Source organism: Spermophilus citellus, assembly GCF_964194105.1.
Source record: "Spermophilus citellus genome assembly, chromosome: 3".
NCBI lineage: Eukaryota > Metazoa > Chordata > Mammalia > Rodentia > Sciuridae > Spermophilus > Spermophilus citellus.
The window spans coordinates 168,522,966-168,550,899 of NC_138184.1; the positions used below are offsets into that span (position 1 = coordinate 168,522,966).

The window sequence follows — 27,934 nt, forward strand, 5'->3', positions numbered from 1 at the left end:
AATAGCAAAATGCAAAAAAAAAAAAGTGTAAGTATTATCAGCCTACTGAGGTTGGACATATTAATAGCTCCCCCCCCCCTTTAAGTATAAAATCAACAGACCAAGGGGCAAATTACTGAAGGAAAGTCACCCATAAAATCAATTTTCTTCTAAGTTAATTTAGGGATGACAGGGTGAAGAGGTTGTGGAAGCAGGAAGAAACTGTTTCTTTTGAAAATTACCAACACAAACATCTCTAGGGTTTCCTCTATCTGTGTGGTAGAAGCATACATTTTATTCCTAACTCTTACAGCATATGAACCACCGATGAAAGCAACTTATAAATTTTTGTTTAAGTTTGCACATTTGGTTTAATTGTTTTTTCTTCTGTGTTAATAGAGCAGTCTTTTCAATTTTTTAATAGCATTTCTTTAATGAAGAGAATTAATGACAGAAATTTCATTTTAAAAAGCCACATAATGTTGCAGATCAGCATTGTTGTTACCTGTATAAATGTGTTTCTAGATTAACCTGCCATGCCATTTATTGTATAATCATGATAGGTGTAAAATGATAGGTTTTCTCTTATGGTCCTGAGTATATTTTACATATTATGACCTCTAGAGTGGTTATTGGTTTGTCCTAAAACATTACCTGATCTTCCCTGGTATTTAGACATTAGCTAAGAGTATGTATCAGTTTTATTGCTATAGTTTCAATCTGTAATACTTGTCTCCTTGATTTATCTTTTGGAATTTTGACAGCCCACTTTCTGGTTGATTTATTCAAAATGTGCCTTGGTGGATACGAGGCTCACTGGATTACTCACTGCTAGGTCATTGGTTTGTATTTGGCACCGGTCCATGGCTATCTCATCTGCATCATTTAACAGCTGCCTGGTCATCTGAATAAATTGGCAGATAATTGATTCAAGTGATTTTAGTAGACAAGGGTTGAGCACACATAAATTTATGTGTAGAAACACCATTTCAGATACAATTACTCCTAAAGAGCTAATGAGTAAGGGAGTGAGTGGGTACATATGAATGTGGGATTTCTTTACTACTCTATGTATGGGAGAGGGAGTTTTCATCAGCAATACTTTATGGTATCACTCTCTAGTCACTGTAATAGAATGGAGTTTTAGAGAAGATCAGTTAAAACATTAGGGTTTCCTTTAAGAATCAGTAAGTTTTTCCTTTCTGCTTTGTTCTGCTTTGATGCTGGCATTATTTTGCTGGAAGATGAACCAATTCTCTTCTGGCAAGGACTTCCAGACACAAATAAATCTAAATTTTCCTTTCTGAGGAACAAAGTCACAGCACCTCCTACTGTTTGCATTACTATAGAAGTTCAGTAGCATCTTATTCGAATAGATTTTTCTGTCTGGGCTGCTAGATTTTTTTTTTTTTTTTATAATCCTGAAATGTGAAATGAGACATAACAAACTCATTATCTCTCTTTTTAAAGGTATTTTCCCTTGGATATTAACTTGCAAATCTGAAGAAATGGCATTCCAGGCAATTTGCGTGTTGGTTGGAGTATTTATTTGTTCTATCTGTGTAAAAGGATCTTCCCAGCCCCAAGCAAGAGTTTATTTAACATTTGATGGTAAGACATTTGATAAAATTCATGGTTCAAATGTTATTTGAAGTCTTATTTTTCTTTCTTATCTATATTCATAAATTAAGAGACTAAAACATTACTGAGCATTAATGTTTAATGTATTACTGGAATGTTTTTTGGACAACCAGGTAATTTTAAATTATTGGCCGATAGACAAAAGTGTTCTGTTGAATTCAAGATAATGTTTACAAAATTACTTGAAGTATAGGAGACTGTATTTTCTTTTCTTTCTCTTAAATTTCTTCTGTGTTTCTTTGTGTGTATTCAGGGAGATGATGGAGAGCCCAAAGCTTAACATCTTTGATCTTACTATTCACCTGGACATGCTGAGAGAAATACTTATTTTATGCTAATCCTAGAAAGAACTATATAGTTTCAATTATTAAAATATGCACCCTGTAAAATTTGGACAATAGCCTCAGAACTGGCTACTCCTTTTAATGTTCTAATTATGTTTCTTCTATTTCCATAAGGACTTCCTGAGGTTGACATAAAACTCTAGTTAATTGAAAATAACCTAAATAATAGTGGAAATATGTCATTGGTGGGGGGGAGGGTGCCAGGGATTGAAATCAGGGGTATTTGACCACTGAGCCACATCCTCAACCTTTTTTTGTATTTTATGTAGAGACAGGGTTAGCACCTTGCTTTTGCTGAGGCTGGCTTTGAACTCAAGGTCCTCTTGCCTCAGCCTCTTGAGCCACTGGGATTACAGGTGTATACCACCTTGCCTGGCAGAAATATGCTTTTGATGGTTGTTGTATACAAATGTCTCCATAAACTTAGGGAAAAAGTGGACATTTCAGATTTTTACGTAGCAAAAAGGTCTAAGGCCCTCTGAGGGAATGGTTTCTCAAATGTGTGTATCATTTTAATGTACACAGTTCAAATGACAATCAGATGGATGATCTCAGTCAATCAAGGAACCTGTATTCACTGGACAGTTGGGATAAAAAAAAGATGAGAGATGCCATCATGCTAGTCAGAATAATTTATATTTTATTATGTCTTTTAATTCTCTCTGCATGAACCTTAGTGTCATTGCATATATTTTTACTTTCATTTGATTAATGGTACAATCTCAGACCTTGTTAAGTATCTGAAATTCCTTGTTATCTTCAATTTCAAATAGCACTATGACTGACATTTAGTTAAATAGCTTCCCCCCCCCACCCCTGCACTTTCTTTCTTTTAAGTGACCAAGTGCTTTCCCCAAGGTCATCCTAAGCAAGGAAGGAGCCATATTTAGAACTTAGAATGTGTGAGCTTCTAATTGCTTCCTTAGACTACAAGTCAGGCATTCTTCTTAAACCCTAACTGTTCAGTTAAATTGTGAAGAATGGATTTAAAAGGCCCCCTGGAATGTCCTTTTCCCCCCTTAATTACTAAAGCATCTTACAGTCTGCTTACACTTTGTCTTCCAAGTTAAACATTATAAAATATCAAATAAAAAAAGAAAAGGCATTAATGAGCAATACCATTTCCCCTTATGTTCTATTCCTCTAATTTATAGGGAGACTGAGTGGTCTCATAGTTTAGGTGTCTAAACCTGCTGTCTTCCATCAAAACCAACCCAAATCTTTTAATGCAAACATCAGTAACAAGTTAGTCACTGAGATAATTCAGCAGGTCTGCATTTGATAATAATTAAAATTTATAATTTATAGAAGAAAATTAAGCAGTAAAATCTTTCAGAACCAAACTTCAATAGTATGTAGGACAGTGACTCTGTACTAAACAGTGACTAGAAGTTAGGATGGACATTTTTTGGTATTGGGGATTGAACTCTGGGATGCTCTACCACCAAGTTATATCCCTGGTAATTTTTCTTTTTTCTTTTGAGACAGGCTTGGAGGCTGTCCTTGAAGTTGTGATCCTCCAGCCTTAGTCTCCCAAGTGGGGGTTGGGGAGATTACAAGCAGGTGCCACCACAGCCTGCTGGCATGTAGTATTTTAAAAGTCCATCCTATGGGGTGTGGTGATACAAACACATAATCCCAACAACTCTGATAGCTAAGACAGGAGGTTTACTGGTTTGAGGCCAGTCTGGGCAAATTAGTGAGAATTTCTCAAAATAAGAAATTAAAAAGAAAAGAAAGAAAGAAAGAGAGAGATAGAGAGAGAGAGAGAGAGAGAGAGAGAGAGAGAGAGAGAGAGAGAGAGAGAGAGAAAGGAAGGGAGGGAGGGAGGGAGGGAGGGAGGGAGGGAGGGAAATGGCAGGGGATGTACTTCAGTTGTAAAAAGACCCTAGCTTCAATCTTCAGTACCAAAAGTAAAGTAAATGAAATAAAATAACTAAATGTCAAGTATTTCAAATGCCCTCAAAATCAAAATAGGTTTTTGCAAAATAAGATTTCCTTTGATTTATAACATATAGAAAATGGCATGATATGATAAGTTACTGACCTGAAAGTTCTGATATTTTGTCTTTTCCAAGAGTATCATTAATACATAATTACAGAAATAGAGTATTAGTTACAACAGGGGGAATCATTTTAATAAATTCCCACAGTGTCTAAATTACTAATTAAAAATAAACCTCCTTAAGTGAACTACTATATATAGGCAAGGTATCAGAGGAAAAATACCTTGGGCAAACAAGGTTGTTCAAACATACAAATTTCAACCAACACTTCAAGATCATTTTCTTAAGAGACTTCATAGTATACCTGCTTAAAGTTTTCATTAAACAAATAATGATTTGTCCTAATATACACAACAAGCTTCTGTCTCCTCCAATATGGTTTATTATTGACATCAAAATACAGAGAGCTCTGGGCAGGGTTGATAGGTATGTGACTGCACATTATTATTAAAGTATACATACTATATAACTTTTTAACATTTAACATTATTATTAAAGTATACATGCATATATATTTTTTAACATTTATATTACAAACTTAAATCACTGTTTTCTCAGCTCAAAACCAGAAATTAAAATGTTTTTAAAAATTCAAATAATTTCAAGCTGTATCAGTCAATTGCAACACTTGCATCATTTCTCTGCATCTATATATCCTCTCAATTACCTTGCCTACTGGGTCTTTTGTCTTTGTATAGCTTCTCTCTCCCTGTAACTTGGTCCTCTTCCTTGATCTCTTTTTGGGTATAACTTTAGAAGAATCTGTTCAGTCTTGTCTTACTTGCAGTCCAAGTAAGTTTATAAAGGCATGAGAAATAAGAGGTTTCTTCTCTCATCCACATTCCATCCTTTCTTCTGTGGTGCATTGATGGGGTAATAAAATTTGGGAAACAATGATTTACAGATTTGTCTTAACTATTGATCTAGTAGGGGAGCAAGAAGATGTCCTCAGTTCTTTGTGAGAATATACTTCAGATAATATTAATCAGTTACATTTGTGCTAGCTAAATCTTTCATGTCATTGTAATTTTAATAGATACTTTGTACTTTTTAGAATTATCATTTTATGCCAAATAACTTTTTAAATGAATATAAGCTTCATCTCAATGCTCTTTGAATTGATTTTTTTAAAGAAAAGCTGCAGTAGATTGACAGATTCATACTTCACAACATTATTGGCATTGCATTTTTTACCCAGAAAATTAATTGTTAGAATCAAAAGGATCATAAGAGAAGGCTCCCCATATTCAAATAGCAAATCTTTTTTTACTTGATATTATCCTATGAAAGGTATTGTTTAAAAGGTCCCAACTGTATTCAGTAAAGGTTCAAGCATATATTATTTTATAATATCAGCAATAAGTATGATATAATTTGATAAAATATATCAATTTAAGAAAAGTTTCCTGAACTTCAAACAAATAAAGATACGATCTATATTTGAATCAACAAAAAATATGATTACTGAGGTAAGTATGGTATGTTACATTGGGGGAGTTACTTAACTTCTCTAATCCAAAGGTTTATCATCTTAAAATAGGAATAGCACATAATTCATAGAACTGTTTTGAAAATTAATAAATTAAGTTTGTAAAGTATGGTCCATAATGTGTATTCTAATATAATATGTGAAGGCTTGCATTAAAGTTTACTACCTGTAAATACTTCTAGGTTAGAAATATGATCTTCGTTAGAACTATAATTACTCCCCTCCAGAGACTGGTATTTGTTATTGTTCAATGTCTATTGAATTAACATAAATTCTCACTTCGTTTACCACCACATCACCTCAACCAGCAAAAATGCCCCACTCACATCCATCCTGCAGGGAATTTTGATTGCTTTAAAACACCGATATCCATGAGACAGAATGCAAGAGATTCTCATTCTCTGTCATACGACTAGAACATAAATAGAATAAAGACAGAGATCTTTGCCACATTGTATGCAGTTGACTATAGATCCATGCCTTAGTAGATAGCTAATGGTCAAAATTTTTTTAAGCTACCTAATTCCAAACTTTCCTACTATAATACATTAAAGATTCCACATAATCTGGGAATTGAGTTCATATATTAATTCTTTTTTGTTAATTTTCAAACCTCCTTCTAATTTTTCTACTTCCTTGTCAATAAACATTTGGCCCCTGTGAATTTTAAAAGTTTTCTGCCAGAGTTTTCTGTGTGTTTTGATCAGAAGTCTTATTTTCCAGTACAAGAGGACAGAGGTCTCATATATGGTGAGACTACCACAAGGACCTGTTTGGTGGCCTGTTATGGATGTTGTCTTAATCCTTAATACTATTAGGCTGTCTTTTTCCTAAATACCTAGCATGTCTAGATATGTCTAAACATGTATTTATTTCCCCATCTGCATCATCTTTCTTTTGATTCTGACATTTTAAATATCTATCTTTTTATGGTGAGTTTGAACTTAATGAGAACCCAGATTATTTGATTTGCTTCTTATTATTGTCATATGATTGTGCATGGCCCCAAATTGTAGATACTAATTTGCCACTTTGGGGAGCAGTTTAGAGTAACATGAAACCTTGGAAAGAGGAACCTGTGGGGTTCATCCATTTTATCATGATGATATGAATTATATCTGTATAAATATATCTGTGATTTAAAAAATAAAATATAAATATATGCACATAAATATCAAGTATATGTTATATGCATATACCCAAATAAATGTTTGTAAAATAACTTGTTTTTTCATTTCTAAAGTGAGTAAACAGGACATTATTTCAGGAATACTTGGTCCTTGGAATATTTTGTACGTGAAGAAATTAGTAGAATTTATGTTCAACATTTTAACTGGGGTCAAACATTTAGTTTAGTGAGCTAATGAATATGTTAATTATTAAGTTACCAAAACAACAAAACTTATTATTTGCTTACTTGTGTTTTAAGATTAGTTGACAACTGAAGTTTGGAAGTTGATTTATCCAAGATTACATAATAGCTCTCTCTTACCAAAGAAACAATTTAATTATGTGGATGTTTTGTCTCCTTACCATAAACATCTGAATTATCACATCTTATTTAAAAATAATGACAATCCTAATAAATCCTGGATTATCATTTTTATTTATGTACTTTTATATCTAGAAATGTAATATCAGTAACATCCTGAAATAGGTAGAATACAACTAAGGTGCCTTGATATTCTAATGGAATTCTTACCGTTTGATGATCACTTCACTGAATAGGCAGAAATTTAACTCCATGTTTACATTTTATCTTCTCTTAAAATTCTTAGTTATCAAAGTGTGTATAAAAATGATTTAAAGTTCTCATGAAGCTACAAAATCTCAAAAACACATTCATTGGTAGTTTAAAAATTCCTGGCAGAAAAGTCAATTATATAAGATTGCTATTAATTCTTGACCTGTGTTTATGATTACGGTAAAGATACCCCATTATTAAAATGCCCTGGGGCTGGGGATGTGGCTCAGCGGTAGCGTGCTCGCCTGGCATGCGTGCGGCCCGGGTTCGATCCTCAGCACCACATACAAACAAAGATGTTGTATCCGCCGAGAACTAAAAAATAAATATTAAAAATTCTCTCTCTCTCTCTCCTCTCTCACTCTCTCTTTAAAAAAAAAAAAAAAATGTCCTGCACCTTCATTTAAGCCAATGATTAAGTTACCTAAAACTCAAAATCAAACAGTTTGATGATTAAAAGATTAAAACTCTATGGAAATATTTCTATTATTATTATTTTAAAAATATTTATTTTTTAGTTCTAGTTAGACACAATACCTTTGTTTTATTTATTTTTATGTGGTGCTGAGGATGGAACCCAGGGCCTCGCATGTGCTAGGTGAGCGCTCTACCGCTGAGCCACAACTCCGGCCCCTTTCTATTATTTTGATATAAGATTTTTCTTGGTCAGTGTTAGCCATGGTTAAGTCTTACATTTACATGTGCATGACAGTGATTCAAAAACATAAAAGTGAGGATGAGTTTCGAATTGGGAAACAGGTATGTTACAAGTAGGGGCTGAAATAGCACAGGATTGTCAGGACTTTCATTCATTTACTTTGTCTTTCTTTTGTCATATTTTAATTCTGAATTTTCAGCTATACAAGTGCCAAAGTCTCCAGGTTCTCTGTAGTATACAAATGAAAGACAATTTCATTTCAAATCAAAGAAGATAAAACATCTTTTATCTTTTAATATCTGCCTCATTTGACAAGAAGCTTAGTTAATTAAATAACAAATAAAAGAAGCCCTGTGAACTGGTGAGCTAAACTCAAAAGCCAAGGAATTGTTATCAGACAATAAACTCAAAATAATAAATTGCTTCTTTATGAACTCTAGTGGCATTAACATTACAAGGCACATTTGTTGAAAACAGTTTGTCTTGTGGTTGCCCAAGAGATAAAAATAAAGCCAATTGTTCTTGATTTCTCCATTAATCTTGGAAAATGCTCACCCAGGTTTTATTGAATCTCCTGAAATATTTAGTTCTCAGGAAAACTTGTCTTCTTGCAGTTTCTTTTAAGTCTCCATATAATGGTCTCAGTTAAATGTCACTTAAATATCTACATGTTTTAATAAACCCAAATCAACAAGGGGTGCTATGTGAACAAAAAGCACTCTGTACTCTTCCTCTTGTGATTGTGTCAAAGAACTCACTAAGGGATTGATGAATGAAAGTGAGTTGGACATTACCTAAAACATTCTAGGGGAGGGCAATACTAGATTTGTGATGTAAAGTGACAAGTTAAAAAAACTATTGTAACATGCAATTGAAACAGAAGGGGAAATAATTGCAAAGAAATGTAGCCTCTTGCCTTGAGACTATAAGAAAAGTACAAGTACATTGCCTTAATTAAGACTCTGGTAAGAAAAATTGAATAACATCTCTCTTTAATAAGCTTGAGTTGGAGGGGAGTAATTTTACTTTTGATAGGGCAAAAAATGTCTTTTGAAAATATTACAAAAGAAATAAATTATGATATGCTGTGAATCTTTCATTAGAAAATTTTTAAAAATTGGAAGCCCATATATTTTTCTATTATTTAAACACAGTAACTCTTATTTAGATGAGTTTTCTCTAGCTGAATTTCCTACATGAGTTTTCTCAACTTCTATTATACTTGATTCTATTGCCAAATGATTATGTTATGATCTTCAGTGCTTACAATTGGGATCAAAGGAATTTGTTTCAATGTTCTGAATTCCAAAGAGTGGTCTTATGTGCTATGATTATTCAGCCACCCAAACAAAGTAATTCCATGGAAAAATTTTTCATATTTCATTAAATTAACACAGATAAGTCTAAACATATATTCTAATTAGATCTAATTATTTACCAGAAGAAGATGGTTCAAAGTATGCTAGTTTGGTTTTAAATTTGTTCCAATATTGATGATATATGTTGATATGTTGTTCACATATATTTACAAAACTATATCTCATATAACTTTTATTCATAGTTTTGTTTTGCAAAAATATACTGGAATCAAAATTGTGTATTTTTTCATTCTTCACAGGTATATGCCACTATTTTGTCTTCTGTATTTCTAAAATAACTTTGGTAACTTATTTATATTCATTGTAATTATTCCTGACATTAATGTCATATTTGTGGCAGGTACTAGCCTAAATAGTTCACATTGTCTCATTTACTACTTTAACCACCTATTGATTAGGCAGTATTTTTACCCTCAGAATTTAGAGGCAGAAGTTAAATAACTTACTTGAAGCTGCAGAGATGGAAAGGGGCAGGATTAAAACACAAGCTGACTTCAGAGCTAGAACCATTTCTATAAACCCTGCTAGAATTAGTTTTTAAGATCCACAAAAATCACAATTAAAAGAAAATATATGCTCCCGAAAGCATTCTGTAAACTCACTTTATTGTCTTCAAAGTGTCACAGCAGAGAGTAAAGTAGTGGTCAATAGAGATTGGGAAGGGGGACAGGAGTTTGGATAAGTCATACACAGCTCCATGGGAGGAAGAAGTTCTGGTGTTCTGCAGTGCAGTGGGTCACTATGGTTCACAGTAAGTTATGAAGAAGTAGAAGTGGAAAAGAGGATTTTGAAGTATCCCAGTGCAAAGAAATGATAGGGGTTGGGGGTATAGCTCAGTAGTAGAGGATATGTGTTTGAGGTCTTGGATCCAAGCCCCAACATGAAAAACCAAAAAATGAAACAAAACAACAACAACAAACAAATAAAAAAAAAAACCCAACAAATAGAAATGATAAAATGTTTAAGGATATGAAAACACTAACTTTGATATTTGATCATTACACATTATAAACATATATTCCATTTTTATATTCTACTCCATAAGTACATGCAATAATTATGTTCCATTTAAAAAAAGAAATTAAAAAAATAAAAGAAACCAGAAAATAAAAGGAGAAAAAGTGTCACAGTCATAATAGAGTTTCACTTTTCTCTTAGAACAATAAGCCTTCCTGAAAAATAAGAAATTAAAACTTGCCCTCAACTTTGTCCTAAATTATTCCTTCAACTTATGATTCATCACAATGAGAATGAGGAGAATTGCCCTTCTGGAATATGTTTATTTTGTTGTGATAGGTGAGATTTCCTTTTATGGCCATGGGAATAAATCTGAGCTCAGATGAAGGCTAACTATAGAAAAATGTATTATTCACTTTTCACTTTTCATCATTACACTATGCAAATTTAACATGGTGTATTTCCATACGTTCAACATAGCTTATATTTTAAGGGGGAAAAAGGTGATTCAAGTGTTCTTTTTCGTGGATTGCATTTCAGTATTACCTAAATATAGCACTAAACATACTCAATTTTTCCATTTCCCAAACATCTTTTATATGAGGAGGTAGGAAAAAAACTATCATTTTGGTTTTAGTTCCATTACTGTGGGGAAAAAAAAGTAAAAGTATTAGGGGGGCTGGGCTGGAGCTTAGGGGCTAGGGCTGTGGCTCAGTGGTAGAGTGCCTGTCTTGCACTTGTGAGGCACTGGGTTCGATCTCAGCACCATATAATGAAATAGAGATATTGTGTCCTTCTACAACAACAACAAAAAAATAAAATAAATTAAAAAAAATTATTGGGGAAATAACCTCCAAGTTTTGGGCAAATTCTAGCATTTCTTTGCCTTCTGCATTTTCAATTATGTCTTACTGAGGACCTCTGTTGTCAAAGAAAACAAAATTAAAAGCAATGAACAGAAAGGTGGAACATTTCTACTACAGAGCACAAGTCAACGAAGGGCACATAAAAAGCAGAGCTGAGTGCTGAGCCATGTGCTATTTTAGGGCAGCACTGGCCAGGAAACAATGTGCTGAGCTGTAAACGGTGGCAAGGTCTACATTTTCAGGTCAGAAACCATCATTGCCAGCCTCCCTTCCCAGCCAGTGAGAAGTAACTACCTCTGCATGCTCAAGAGAAATACATTACATCTGCAGAGTGCTTTTTGCATTCTGAAGAATTTCCACATTATCTCATTTATCACAAAATACCTACGCTTGGAGGTCCAGAGGGGCTCAAATCTTTGCTCAGGTCCTACAGCTTGATGGTGGCCGTGAAAATACTAGAATATGGAAATAGCATAAGTGGAGGAAAATTTATTATTAGCAATACTTGTATAGAATCAGGGATACCTGCAAATGCATGGCACAAAACCTTAAGAAATGCCAGGCCTAACTAATATGAGCATTAACAAACTTATGCTGCTTCTCCAGAGTATATTTAACACTGTAGCTTTAACATAGTTTAAACATTTATTTAAATTATCGCTTTTAGCAATAATTTAAGAATAATTATACAACAAATTGTGTGTACTTTTTTTTTTTTTTTAAATAGTGTAGGAGATTAATCCAGGGCCCTCTTGCGTGGTTGTGATAAGTGCTCTACTGGGCTACGCCCCAGCCTTCATATCAGATGTTAAAAGAAAAATGCCCCTATATTCTCTTATAAAAGATTGAGGCAGTACATTCATACCAAAAGTTCATATTTTTATTTATTGTTCATCTATGCAAATAAATTGACATTCTTTTCTTGCTTTTCCAGTTATTGTAATCGAAAGTTAAGTTGATATTCTGCATATGTTAGGATTCCATCTACCCCTTAGTCAATCCCTAGAATATTCTACCCTTTTTATTTATAAGGACAGAATATTTAATTAGAAGGAAAGTAATCATTAGAATAATCTTTCATCTTGGTTTGAAGTGATACCAGCATAAGTTTTAAATATTCTTTCTTTTCTCAGTTTTAACATTGACTTGATAATAAAATTCTAGTTAGTTAATTCCTAAGTTACTAAACTATTTTCTTTTAAAAATTATCATATACCAGACTATAAATATAGGATTGCTCTTATATTCTATCCTACATATAAAGTAATGGCCAGTGTGAAGTCTCTAGTCTGTATGGAATTAATAGACCAACAAATTTAAAGCAATATAATTTTGCAGAAGCCAGTTTCTGTTCCTCTGAGGAGATAACCAGATGCTGATCTAGCAAAAAAAAAAAAGTGTTAAAGAATCACCTGCTAAACCAGGCGTGGTGGTACAAGCCTGCAATCCCAGCAGCTCTGGAGGCTGAGGCAGGAGGATGACAAGTTCAAAGCCAGCCTCAGCAAAAGCGAGGTACTAAGCAACTCAGTGAGACCCTGTCTCTAAATAAAATACAAAATACACAAAATGTGGCTTAGTGGTTGAGTGCCCCTGAGTTCAATGAGTTCAGTGCTAGGTACCAAAACAACAACAACAACAACAACAACAACAGAAAATCACCTGCTAAGTTCTCTCACAAAAAACCTTATTTCCTTCGTGTAAGTTATCACTTTCTAGAGAAAGAATGAATCATGGAGAAGGGATTATATCCTATAGGGATTAATATCCAAGTGTCATAAATACCCTGTGTACTTACAAATAATCCATGAGTGAAAAATCCATTATATTTCAATACCATTTTGGTCTTTCCTGAGTGTATATTCTCTTGTAAATGGACAGAACAAAAGTAGATAATTCAGGAAAAAAAAATGTTGTCGTGCTCCTGGTATCATTTTAATGTATTATTTATGTTTTATGGCTTACATTTATGAATGACCACAGATTTATAATAGTAAAATAATTTTAAATGTAGCTCAGCAAGCAGTTTAGCACTTACAATTTAGCTGGGTAGGAACAGTTTAGTGGAATGGGCTGAGGGTCAGGATTGGAGACTCCTGCGGTTTCTGTATATAAGCCCCAGCTCCATTCCTTTGCTAGGGACTAGTGATGCAGAATGACTTGTTGAATACCCTGTAAGAGGGAGGGAACATGTCCTCAGCACACATAACAGGAACATGGAGGGAGTGAATGAGGCATGTGAAGGGATAGATTGCCTCTCTGTGTTCTCCACACCTGCTTCTGTTTCAGCCAGTGTTAGTGTTATTAGAGTTTGTATCAATTACCAAGAGTGCCAGATTCCATGTCCCAATTATAGCATATGAAATATAATCATTAATTTTATGTGATTTTGTTTTCCAAAATCTTCATTTCACAAAAAATTGGACTAGAGAAGACTTTTTCTCTTTTGTCAGCAGACATTATTTGGTACCAATTGTTGGGGAAAAAAAAGTAGTGCATGTAGCTGTACTACCAAATAATTTTTAAAAAGCCAATTAAGCAACAACCTGGTACCTTACCCATTACTGAAATTTGAAAATAAGTACAACAGGTCTGAAGAATTTAAGACAGCACTAATCAAATTGGAAATTGAGGGTGGAGAAAATCAAACACTCTGATAATCTTGAACTCACTTATTTTCATCAAGTAGAAGCAGTGTTATGGCCCTTATAAATGGCAGAACAATAATTCCAGCAGAACTGTAACTCTTGGCACTGGGACCTCTTGTTTAATGGAATAAGTGAGTACGAACAAAGTAATAATAAAGTTGGCTTATATGAAAATACATAATATATGATTTTGAATTTCATTATGTTATTGAGTTAAATTCCCATATATATATATATATATATATATATATATTGTGTGTATATATATATATATATATATATATATACACACACACACATATACAAGCCATACAATATAATGAATTGAAATACTTTTAATAAAGAAACTTAAGATGACTAGGCATATAGAAGTTCTGATATGGTATGGTAAATGTTTGGGATCTCTTTTTACAAATTTTCTAACCTCTTGGATACATACTAGTTGTTTTAATTCAAGCAAAATCAACATTTCATGACTTAAATTATCTCTTTATTTGAAAAGAAGTAATTGATAATTTATGTCAATGGCCAGTCAGAACAATAACCATATTTTAAGCAACAGTTCTGTATTAACATATAAAAGTTATAATAATGGAGTCAATGTGAAGAGATTGGAATCTCATTGCCATTGTATGGGGGATCTGAGTTTTAACAGAATAAGGCTTTATAAAAAATGTCTTTCTGGCATCAAAAGCTTCCAACTCTGTTGGTCCATCCAGCCTGGCTATTGCTCTATAAATTCAAGCACATAAACTTTTTTTTTCTTTTCTATGAATAGTAATACTCAGAACATTCCAAGGGACCAGACCATTAAAATGGATTAAAACAATGAGTTTATTATCATCACCAAAAGAGCATTTTGAATTTTATTAGAAAAAGCCAATTAAGATGTTATTTTCAAGCAAAGGGCTTGGCATGGCTTCAGAAAGTTTTTTTCCAGAGTCGGGCAGGGGTTTAGCTGGCACAGAGAACAGATCTTTAGTTTAGAGTTTTGACAGCTTTAATGCACATGCAACTGGGGATTTTTTTTAAGCTGATTCTCTTAAAAGCCATGCTTCCTGCCACTGTTCAACATAATTACCTCAATTCCCTTTTCCATTAGTACTTAAAACCTGCTGATATGACTATAGTTTTAAAACCTTTGTGTGAAAATGTAATTATGCAAATTTTTTGCAGGAGGACCTCATAATGCTTATGTTGCATGCAGCTGTATTTTTTATTTTGATATATAAAGTGGATAAACAGAATGATTTATGTTAGTATTGTATCCTTTGGCTATTCATTTATTGACAACTATGATGTAAGCAATTTTCTATCAGAGAAGAAAAAGAACATTCAGTAGCTTCATTTTGTTGAAGGAAAAAGTAGTGCATGTAGCTATACTACCAAATAATTTAAAAATTCTGATTTCAGGTGAGAGCAAATAATTGTTTCCTTCTTATTACATTTGTAACATCAATATTTCTTTTATACTGTATTTGTTTTCAACAATATATCTTCATAGAGTCTTTTATAATCATACATAATTTGTTTACTTCATCTTATCTATCTGATAATTTTCTGTTATGGTTTTGAAATTTTTCTGCACATGTAATTATTGCTGGATGTTTCAGATACCAAGTTAGAATTTAAAATGTAAAATATACTTACCCAGCACTTGAACTCCTTGCATTATTCTCCCCTTTCTGTGTGTGTGCATGTGTATGTATGTGTAGGTGTGTTTAACTGACATGAGAAAAATATCATCAAGCTCAGCCTGATATTATTCATGAAATCAGAAAAGCTTCAGAGCCCAGGTGCTGATGGAATGTTTAACAGTAATGGATTAGAGGTGACTGAGGGTTAAGATGTGTCATTTTCTGTGCTTTGAAAATTGATACTCTAAGTGTCATAAGCACTTAGATGAAATTACCTCTAAAACAATCATCTTTGGTTTCAAAATTTTACAATAAATATTTGATATTAAGGCAGAACTTTAAAACCTTTTCTAATATTTCCTTGGGCTAAAAGAAATTAGATTTATAATAATTGAAGATAAGTTTGCTGAAGTCTGTTAGCAGCATAGATGTTTTTAAGGTGTATAAGTATCAGTATTAAGTTCCAACTATACAAGTTTCATTCATTTTAAAGTGGAACCTGGAAATCTGATTAGAATTGATTGTTGGAGAACTACAGATCAATATGAGAAAACATTTTTGGCTCTTTTATAAAGAATCTTATGTCCCTATGTTTCATTCTTTTCCTCCCCATCCTCCTAGAGAGATACCATTTTATTCGAAAGACTAAATAATTGTATTCAATTCCATGGAAATTTTAGAATCTGCCTTATGCAGTGTTGCATGCTCCTTCTGTGGGTACTAAGAGGAGTACAGCATGAATTCTGTTCTCATTGTCCTTCTGGTGATAGTAAGCAGGATAAGACCAACACAGAGTAATTATTACACCAAGCAAACCCTATGCATGCTTAAAAGAGGCATAGACACCTTTCAGAAAAGGACAGTTTTGAAAGAAAATTTATCTTAAATAAGTTTTGAATATTAGCTTTAAACTCATTGAAGGCATTAATCATTTTTCTAGCAAGTATAGCAGTTTCATCTTGTTATAAACTAGATTGTGGGTAAATTAAGTTAGAACACTAAGGATGAGGTTATTGTATTTAACTAAGGGTTTCTAAGACTTTGAAGCAAATCAGTTTTTCTGGGTTGTTTGTTTTGTTTTTAATGAAGAACTCTCATGGCTGCCTAACTGACCTATTGATAAGCAGGTTGACTTGTGTGGCCAAATTGACTTTAAATGCCCAGGACATTCAAAGTCCTCAACTGTCAATAGTGGTGGTAGGGACTGTTTTTATATTGATTTCCATTAATCTATTTCCAATTTGCTCTTGCTCACCCCAACACACACACACACACACACACACACACACACACACACACACTGAAAGGCATGAAAGAGCCTATGTTAAATATCAGAAGTTCAGTACGACTTCATCATCAGAAATGTCTTTCTTGTCCAAGGACAAATTCCATGCCCAGAATATAAAAGATTTTTTTTTGGGGGGGCTTTCATTCTCATTAGCAGATTTGCACCCCATCACGTGGTGACAAGCCTAGAAGTTAGAAGAAAATAAGACTTTAATGCAGTAGAGGAAACATTCTGGAAATGACTGGTAAAGTTATGCCTGAGATCTTAGGACAGTGATTCTCAACCTTGACTGCATATTAAAGTTATGTGGAAGCTTCTAAAATTCCTGATGCCAAGGTCTCATCCTGGACCAATAGGAAATACTCCCCAATGCAATTGTGTTGGGAGGCAGTATCAAATGAGAGTCATCTAGACCATGAGGGCTGAGTAAAAGTATTAAGGCTGATGCTAAAGAGGCTTGAGCTGTGAGGTAGTTCTCTTGGGCTCCTGTACATGTGCACTCCCTCTCCCAATCGCTTGCGCACATGTGCCCCCCCCCCTTCTGCCTCCCACAGTGGGATGATGTAGCAAGAAGGGCTCACTGGATGCTGGCCCCTTGGTCTTAGACTTTCCAGCCTCTAGAACTGCGAGGAATTATATTTCTATTCCTAATATATTAGTCTAAGTATTCTGCTATCGTAGCACAAAATGGCAACAACAGTCAGAAAAGACAAAAATAGGAGATCAAACCCTATCCGGGCACTCTGTTACAGGATCATAAGGTGGCCTTTCATAATATCTTTACCCTTATTCTTAGCAAATGATCTTGGCTTAGGTTTATGCCTTTGTATCTTAGGATACTGGTTTAGGTATCTGCTATGATCCTCCTACTACTATGCAGACAGGAGAGTCATGCATGAATGGCCCCGTTCTGCTTTAGCAGACTATATACTATAGAAAGTAAAAGTCCATAGACCTCTAGATGATAGGCCGGGATTCCATTGAGGAATATTAGAAACTTCACTGGGAAATGGAAAGGATAAAAATACACTTTGTTATTATCAAGTATAAATAATCATATATTTATAATATCTTGGTGTGATATTGTACTGTCTTGATTAACACATGGTTTTTTTTTTTTTGGTTTTAGATAAGTCAAAAAAGTTAAGTTTAAGTATGTAGCCAGTGGAAAAATTTGGCTTAGACTTTGGATATTTGAATGTTAATGTGACCAATTTACTATGTGTCGGGGTTTTTTTAAGAAAAATAATAATTTTTCTACAGTTTGATGAGTTTGCCTTTGTTTTAATATGAGCACATTTACATACATTTATTAGATTATTAAACATAGCTACATATTTATAACTGGAAAGATTATAAAAAACTGGGAAAGAGTTATGAAGAAGAAATAAATTAAGCAGTCATATGGGTAAGACAGTTGAGTACCTTGGCTCTATGAAAACATCACTCTTGGCTATAAATGACATGTCATTTTGTACTTTTTAAAATGTCTGTACTTTTAAAAATGTCATGAATTAAAATTTACATGGCCTTTGTCAAGATCTTATGATGTACATAATGTCTTAAATTATAGGGAAAAAGATAAAAATCCCTCTTATACTTTTTTTTGTGTGTGTGTGTGGAAGGTACACATCTATTGCCTTATAATTAAAATATACCTAATGTGGGGAAAATGAGAAGAAAGCATATTCTTAATTGGATACAGTTTAAGCAGGAGAAGAAAATCAAATAGCTACTTGATTAAATGAAAGAGCAGATAATATTCTAGGACTTCATATGTCTTTAGGATTGCAATCAGAGAAACAAAGATATTAATTCCAAGTTTCTACTTATAACTTTACTGATTGTTCTTTAATGGAAAGAGATGTTTCTTGCTTTGACAGAAATGATTAGATTTATCATGCTACTATTATTTAGCACTTGGTGGTAAGGCCTGGAATCTACATAGACAAAGTAAAGGAATTGACAAGTAAGAAATGCTTAAGATAACAGCCAAGAGTAAAATATCTATATCTGGCTTGGTAAGTTATGCAAAGAATTGTGTCTTAAAATGTAAATTTTACAACTGAGATTCTTCCCTGAATGGTACAATGGAATTGCTTTTCCAACTGGAAATTACTTCTGCACAATACTAAAATAGACAGGCTAGTAAACTATATGATCATGTAGTCAAAGATAGTTTTAATTCTTCACAGAACATTTCACTCACTTATTTGTGTTATAATATAGTTGACAGACCTAAATCATCATCAATTCTGACTTGGCAATTGGAAAAATTGCTCGACTTTGTTATAATTTTCAATTTCCTAACATTTTGGGAGTTCACCTACCAAAATTAGGGGCAGTAATTCCTTAGACCACCCTGTAAGCCCGAAAAATGATGACTCATTTCCCCACTCACTTACAACAGACTATTCAGCAAGGTGTACAAAATAAAGTATTCAAAAGCAATATTTTTCAATTTACCTTAAAGCCACACAGGCAATATATACAACAGCTTCTATTCTAGGAAGCTCACATTAAAACACAAATCATGCATTTCCTATACTTCATTCCTTTCTCTATTTTATCTCAGCAGTAAAAAAGTGAGTGGGAGGAGATGGTAGAATGAGATGAGGGGCTGGGGATGTGGCTCAAGCGGTAGTGCGCTCGCCTGGCATGCGTGCGGCCCAGGTTCGATCCTCAGCACCACATACCAACAAAGATGTTATGTCCGCCAATAACTAAAACAAAATAAATAATTAAAAAATCCTCTCTCTCTCTCTCTCTCTCTCTCTCTAAAAAAAAAAAAAGAATGAGATGAGCATCACTACCTTAAGTACATGTGGGAAGACACGAATGGTGTAACTCTACACTGTGTACAACCAGAGATATGAAAAAGTGTGCTCTGTATTTGTAATATGAATTGTAATGCATTCTGCTGTCATATGTAACAAATTAAAATTTAAAAAATAAATAAAATAAACAGATGAAATAAAGGGGGGCAGGCGATCAAATAGTTATAGTGTAGTACAATAAAACAATCATGAAAGGAGTGTATTTTGCATATTCATTTGTTACATTTTTAACACTTCTATGTAAAGAATGAATTATAGAACATAGTGCATGGCACTCCCACCCCTGTCTTTACTTTATTTAAACCCAAAAGGAAACAACTCATTCTCTTTGCCCAATCTCTACTAGTTCAGGCAGATGCAGGGAGCCACAGTGAGGTGCAGGGAGGGATTGCGTGGGCTTTAAAATCTTTCTCTACCACTGACAATTGTCTCAATTCCCCCAAATGCATTTGCTAGAGTATAAAATGAGAAAAATATTAGTTGTTCCTTAATAATATCATTATGAATATTAAATAGGGTGATATATGTAAAGAATCCAGAGATTTCAGTTGATGATCTCTGTTTCTCATTTTTATTGAAAAGTCAGAGAATCTATCCAGGGCAATGGGGGCTGAGTAGGGCTGCCCCTTCTGGCCAGGTTCCCTTTCCTCATTTGTGTTTTGTGTCTGGAATCCTCAAATGTGGAGTTTTCTACTCTAGAGAAAAGCATGGTGACAGACAAAAAAATAATTTCTACATAAATAATAGTTCTTCAAGAATACTGATGTCTTGGTAACATTGAGAAAGAGAGAGAAAAAAAATAAGTAGGATGATTTTTTTTCAAAGAAAATACATTTAAAATCTATCCTAGATTCATGCAGGATTTTTTTTTTGTTTGTTTTAAGGAAAGCGATCCATACATAAGTATCCTGATTCTCAATATAATTTGATTATGGAAACCTGATCCCCATGTCATATGAGCTGTAGTACTGGTGTGATTTGGTTCTGCTTCTATTTTGTTAAGTATTAATAGGTGAACATTTCTTAGTACAGATATATCTTGAGCATATGATAAGTCTCATTTTATCATATTTGCTATGACATGTCTTTATTGCTATTTCTATTATTATACTTGTAACTCAATGTATTAGATTAAAAATTATTTCAAATTTAGTACTTGGTTTTTTTTTGTTTTTAATTTGGGAACTTATTTAGAAAAAAAATAAATCTTCTGGAAATAGTTGATATAAATGACAGCTAAATTTTCTCTTGTTATCCTTCATAACAAGTGGCAACCATGAAGCATGATTTATATTCCATTTTATTAGAGGGCACAAAGAGTTTACCTTTAAATTGTACATCTGCAAATCTAATTCACTGTGTTTTAAGAAAGGAAAAACTATACTTTTCAAGTTTATAAAGGGCTAGATAGTTTCAGTATATGTTCATTAGAACCTATTTTTATTCTATACAATCTGACTATCCTAACCATTAATAATGATGTTACACAGTAGAGAAAAATTTTTTTAAAAATTACCTTCAAAATTTATAGCTAAAAAATGCAGCACAGTTGCTTATTTGTTTAAAGAAAAACTGTGATGTAACCTTCTTCCTCATCTGAACATCTATTCAGTTTTTTGTTTTCCTATTATTAAATCTTGCAATTCATTAAACATCTTCACAGTTGTCTCAGTACTCATTCTGTCTACCCACTTCTTTGTGTGTGAGCTCTCTTTTCTGTCTATGTTCCTGATCATGTATATCTTTTTTATTGGTTTTTATTGGTGATAACATTGTCTTCTCTGGAGCCCCTTGAGGGAGGCCAGAATGGACCAGGCTTGTAAGTGAGTGGGAAGAGTGTGGACTAAAGCTGACTTAATCAGTCCTTTTAAGACTAAACCTCTCCTGCAGTCCCTGCCCCCAACTGGTGACATCACTTACCTCTAGAGAGCCACTTACTCCACAAGTAGCAAGGGAAATGAATGTTGATGTTTTTATGAATTAAAAAAAAAGTTGTTTCTTATTTTTATGTCTAGTTCTAGTACCATTCTAATCTTTATTTTCTAATAGTTACTAAAAGGGAAATTAGAAAAAGAATTGAAAAGAATTAGTACTTCCAGAACATGGGGGCTGGTGTTTTAGTCAAGTTGTGCAAGGTGCCTTGGGCACCCTGCCTGAGGCCCACACCTGGTCACACAAGCCCCACCCCCTTGGCATACAGTCTCATCAGAATTCCTTTCTTGGGAGTTGAGACACAAGATAAGTGCATCACTAAAAGGTAAAGAAGTTGAGACACACAGGGAGAAGCCGATACTGGAAACTGTTAGTAGATGCCAAGAACAAGAAGAAGCCTTGATTCCAGAAGTAGTTGGGACACAAGGAAGAGAACTAAGATGCAGGCTCACTAAGTTTCAGGATGGTAAGAACTAGACTAGAGCCCCTCTAGTGGCAAGAACTTCTGAAGGACCAAAACTTCTCAGAAGGGTGACAAGAGGTCCCATTTAGCTATTAGAACTTCTAATCTATTTTAGCTGAGGTACCAAGAAACTATTAGGCTTGTTTACTAGACTGCAAAGATGACTCTTCTGTTTTCCTTTTGATCTTATTATATCTCTCTATCCTTGTTAAATGATATATATTTTATGGTATTTATATAGATATGTAATATATATGTATAGTATGTGTGTGTATGTATGTGTATATATATATATATATATATATATATATATATATATATATATATATATATATAACTTTTTTTCCAAAGGTAACCTGAGATATACCTGTTCTTAGTAGTAGGTTTAGTGCTGAGGCCTAGTTAAATGGTAGCATATAGGAATAATTAAACAAGCAGGAACTTCTATAGTGCAAAATAACTATTGGCTTGCTTAGGGCTACATCAAGAGGAAACAAAACATAGAGATAGAACGTGAAACTACTTTACTGTGTCAAGTTTCAAGAAGCTAGCACAAACCGTGTTGGATTTTATGAAGTACAGTTAATATGAAAAATTGCACAAATCTTACATTTACATTCTTGCACTCTGCATTTTCTCTGTTTCATAATGTTTTGAAATCTATTATAAAAACATTAGAGAGCCTACAAATTTTATTCATATGCGATTAGTCAGGTATTAAGAATGGATTGTGGAAGAAAACTTATGAAATAAGCACATTTAAAATAATTAATTTCTGTAGAATAATCATTGCTTTACACAGCCCTAAATTGAATCATCACCTTGATTTTTTTCAGATCACAGAGGTGTTTTAAAGATAGAAAATGAGGTCACTGTTTGGAAGTTTAACAAAAGATTTCTTTTAGGTATTTTCTTCTATGTGTGTGTGTGTGTGTTTTTTAAGTCCATCATTGTTTCTACCTAGATAATTAATAGATTGCATGTATTGCAGAGGCTCTTTCATGTTTAAACTCTATAATCTCTGCAATTTTCTAATCATTCTGTGCTAATTGTGTAGTTTGATCTACATATTAGGAATCTGAATGTGTATTATGTACCAGATATTAGAGTTTCTGAAGATTTTTAAGCACCTTTATAAAAGTTTTCCACTTTGTTAAGCCTGGAGTCAAGCAACATACTTTAAACATTAAAGGATCACTGTATCTGAATATTTAATGCAATGATTATAGCCCTGCATTGTCAGTTTATATAGAAGAAACTAACAAGGATATAAAAATCTGTTTTATTACAGTCTTTTACCAATAAAACAGCTGGAAAAACAGAGGTAGTCGGCTGGCTTCCATTTTGCATTGCTTTCTATCCTTTAAATTCAGATTTCCTCTTATTCATGACCACATGCTCACCACACACAGACTCCTTGGCTTGTTACTTTAAGCCACATAGAGATTAACCATCATTAGTGAAGACCAGTTTAGGAATTTTTTTAACTAAAATAAATGACACTTGCAAAGAGAATATGAAAGAGAATATGAATTTGTGTGTGTGTGTGTGTGTGTGTGTGTGTGTGTGTGTTTTCATGTGCATAGTGTAGGGAAAATAAATAAATTAAGTGATTGTAGTTGAATGCCACTGGTGATTGGGACATGTTTTATGTTGTAGTCTTATTTCTAACAGTTTAAATGTGGTAAAATACTAAGTAATATCCTGGTGGCCAGAAAGAATATGTATCACTTTCCTATATTTAGAATCAGAATTTTATTGCCAAAATTAAAATTAGATGTCATTTAATCTGGCCCTTTTCTATTACAGCTGAAGGATGCCCAACAAAATTAAAAATCTTGACCTCTGGGCAGGATAAGTAGCAGTTGGACATATTGGTTACTTGTCCATCCCTAGCATCCCTCCATCCCCACTATTTTCTCTACCCAACTGTTGAAGAAGTAAATAGCAGGATTGGGAGCAAACAGTGTGAAGAATGGTAAGAGGTGAAGAGTAGGTCCAATCAGGATTCAAAAAGACATAAGAATGAAAGGTAAATTGAGATTTGTGAATTGAGGGCTAAAACCAAAGTTATCTGGTCTATTAAAGTGCCCAGTGATTGTAAGTAGAATTAAGACAGAAGGAAGAAAAAAAGCATGTATGCTCACCTACTTCCAACACCCCAAGTGCTAATTACCCAGTGTCAGGAAGAATCTAAATACACCTAACTTGGAAGCACCCTAGTTAGAGAAATTTGTGCTTATTTAAAAAAAAAAAAATCTTTTCATGGAAACATGCATCCCTGAACTCTACATTTCTGAAAAATTGCCATAATCACTATGTGGGAAAAAAATCTGAAAAACTATGTCTCGTAAAGTTTAATTCTAAAGGGTGGGCATATTATTGAATGGCAATGTAAAGCTATTGTGCAATCATGAAGCACAATTTATATTCCATTTTATTAGAGGGGCACAAAGAGTTTACCTTTAAATTGTACATCTGCAAATCTAATTCATTGTGTTTTTAAAAATATTCTGTACCAAAAGCTACCAACACATTTAAATAAGAAAAAAATAGTATACTTTAATATACTTTATTATAAATCTGCTCTAATTAAAATTGTTTGATTGCTCTAATTAAAATTAAATCTTCTCTAATTAAAATGTATTCAGTAACTGATCTTCAGTACTTTGTATTTTCTGTCAAAGAGATGACTATTTATAGGAATATTTCTTAGTAAAAGCAAAAATAAGTTTATTTTGGGAGAGCTCGCTCAGCATTCATGTGGAACAAAGATTAAAGGTGAAAGAAAAAAAGCTGAAGTGAGTCTAGTATTTGAAATATAGAAATGTCCTGAATTACTGTTCAGTCATGACACAACATGAAAATTCTTGTAACTTTTTAAGATTTGTTTACATTTTTAAAATGCCTTTCTGTTTCATAATGACTGAAGTGCAATTTAAGTTAATTTTTATCTGACAGGATGATCTTTCTTTTGTTTTCCAATAATTATTTACATATCTTATAAATGTCCTTTATATGGTCTTTGAATTATTTATGTAATCTCAGCATCAGTGAGTACCTAGAATGCCATCTAATGCAAAATACACATTAATACATATCAAAATGACACCTCTCAGCCTTTTAAGATATTTCCTTTAAATAAAATAAATTTAAAATTCTGATTGCACACCTACTGTGTGTAAGCCTTCTCTTCTATATTGAACAGAACATCAATGATCTATTTCTTACTTTCTAAGAACCTAAAATCCCATAAGGAGTTGAAGAGAATAATAATACAATTGATGACACTATTAGAAAGTAGTGTTGATCGAGAGATGAGGAAAAACAAGAAGGAATTCAAAATCTGAATTGTACCTGGACAAAGGTAGTTCAAGAGTACACAGCCAGAAAAGATGACAGAGAACATCTGATAGAGCAAAGAGGTAGATATCAGTTCCTCCAACTTGTCGTGTCTTGAGTCTAAGGCATCATATGAGGGACTAGGACAATGTTGATTGTAGAGATTTGAATGCAGTGGGATTGGAGAAACCAGTATGGCTAATGTGTTGCCCAAATGATGATGCCTGTTGCCATGGCAATAGAGTTGGTTTGAGTTTAAGCTATAACATCAGAATAAAAGGAGTGCTGGACAAGGAAACTACGATAAACTTCCAAGAGGATAATGACTTTTAAAATAAGTAGAAATGCTTGATGTCACGTTTTCTCCCTCTTCCCCTTGAGTAGTCAGCTGATGAAGGAGTTGAGATCACAAGAGATATCATGTGGCTAAAGCATAACATCACGCTGCTCAGTCTTTTAACTACCACAATTCCTAGCTTCTGTCTTTTTTTTCCATGTAGACTAGGAAACAACCTTGAGAAACATCAGTGCCCTATATTCCTTTAGAATGAACTCACCAGAAACAGTCTTTCTTTTTTTTGTTGTTAGAACAATAAAAAATGGAGGAAACCCATCATCATACTCCAACCTTTAAGCGGAAAGTCAGTAGGAGTTTAGTTATTGACTTAAGTAGATGGATAGCAAAGTACTTATGCTGAATCTTTAGACATGTTTAAAAAAAATACATATTAGACAATACGTTTTTGAAGAATCTATGTGTGTCTGTGTGTGAACTCAAAACAAATATTGATTTGACTTTAATGTCTGCTAGGCACTCTACCTTCATTCTTTTGTTTTCAAAGCTTTTTAGTGTATCATTTTCCTACAATGTCTGACACCTACTTCTGTCTCCTTTATAGGTAATGTGCACACAACTATCATAGTTAGGTCTTGAATCATGAATTGAAAATAGCAGGGAATCATGTGAAAAGTAGAAAATACCATGACTATCTTTTAAATACTGTGTATATACCATTAAGAAAAGATTCTGTACAACTGTAGAATGGGAAGGACCTTGGTATTAGGATAAACACAAACAAATAGACTCATATTAACTGTTAAAGTAGAGAGTTATCTGTCTGTAAATACATATCAATGATCTAGATCTCCCATAAAAGTATTAATGTGCATTCTACTTTTCACTGTGAAAGAATACAGACTTTAAGCTAAGGCAAGTGTCAAACATTTTCATTTTCAGGCTTTCCAGAAAGTCAGTATACTAAGCATATTTCAGGTATCTTCTTAAAGAAACATTTTTTTTTCTAATTGATTCTTCTTATTAGAAGGACACAACTATTTCAAATGCATTTTGTATTCAATAGTAAATGTCTTAGCTTTTTTTTTTTTTCCTAGTTAGCCTGGAAAAGCCATCTTCATTTGGGAAAGTCTCTGCTTGGAAAAATAATTTTTATTCAGGGAAGTATTAGCCTGGAAAAATAGTTTCCATTAGGGCAATTATGACAACTATATGTAATCTGTGTAATGTATTTTAATTATAACAATGAAATCAGGAGTCCTTATGGTTTTTAACTTCTATTTTGATTATGCCTATGAAATTCATCAGAAAGACTCAAGAAAATAATTTGCATATTTTGTTTTCTTCTTCAAAGAAATTTGGTACTTTTTGAAAATAGTTTCTTAATTACTTGATTTCTTCCTTATATTATTTTACTTTACTTACCTTTTGCAGTACTGGGGATTGAACTCAAGACCTCGCATGTGCTAAGCAAGCACTCTAACCTCTGAGCTATATGCCCAGCTCTATTTTATTATTTGAAAAATGAAAAGAATAAGTGTACAGAGGAAGGACATTATATTTTCTTTCTTTTCTAAATTTTTCTTGTTTTCTTTTTCTATTCCTAATTCTCATCCCTCCATAAGTATTCCAAGTTATTTTAAGAATTTTGGGATTGATAAAATTTGTTTGAATTTAAGGGGTTCTGGGGAAGATAAGCTGGTCATCTAAGACTTTTCTACTACTTCCTATCATGGGAAGGGATGGATAAAGTGGGAGTGGAGTTGGACTTATGCAACAAATTTTGCACAGTCAACAGGGACACAGATCAGGAGTTTAAGCTCAAAAAAATGATGCAAAAGGGAAAGTGATGGAAGAGCTTCCAAGTCTGGTGAGATTTTTCCTGTTTCACTCATGGACCATCTGGCAATTAACCAAGCATCACAAAATGCTGAGTGTGTCTGAAATGTCTATGAAAACCAGAAGGGTAGAACATGAAGCTTACCTCATATGGGACAGAAGAAAGTAAACTTCTTTGAACCAAGAAAAGAAAAAAGAGAAACACACAGGAAATTAGACCTATAATTCCTGGGAGAACTTTAATTGTTTTATGCTCTGGACTGTAAATAGTATATGTTAAGTCTAAATAATGCACGGAGTCCTTCAGTAGCATAGAGAATACCTGTATGTTTGCTTCCCAAAGAAATGCTCAAAACCAATACTGCAAAGGTCATAAAATACATCACATTTTACCACTGTGATTCACACATTTGAGGTATAGGACATTTGGCCTGTTGTTTTGATTTTTGGAAAAAGTGATAATATGATGCTAATATTAAGTGGCCTAAAACTGTATGTTTTGAAAACCCTTTACCAGAATACAGGCTTACTCTGAAGAGCTCTTTCCCTGATACCAAGCTTTTGGTTCTTTTTTGGTATGTTTGGAACTTCAT

At 33.4% G+C, this 27,934-nt stretch overlaps 1 protein-coding gene across 1 annotated transcript in view; it reads left to right on the top strand.

Moving 5' to 3' along the window:
- The window catches only part of SEMA3C (semaphorin 3C), a 157,586-nt gene that overhangs the window by 911 nt on the left and 128,741 nt on the right, over window positions 1–27,934 (top strand). Inside the window, exon 2 of the mRNA XM_081284478.1 lies at window positions 1,450–1,590. Coding sequence (XP_081140604.1) covers window positions 1,488–1,590 — 103 coding nt within the window. The 5' untranslated portion in view covers window positions 1,450–1,487. The remainder of the gene's footprint in view (window positions 1–1,449; window positions 1,591–27,934) is intronic.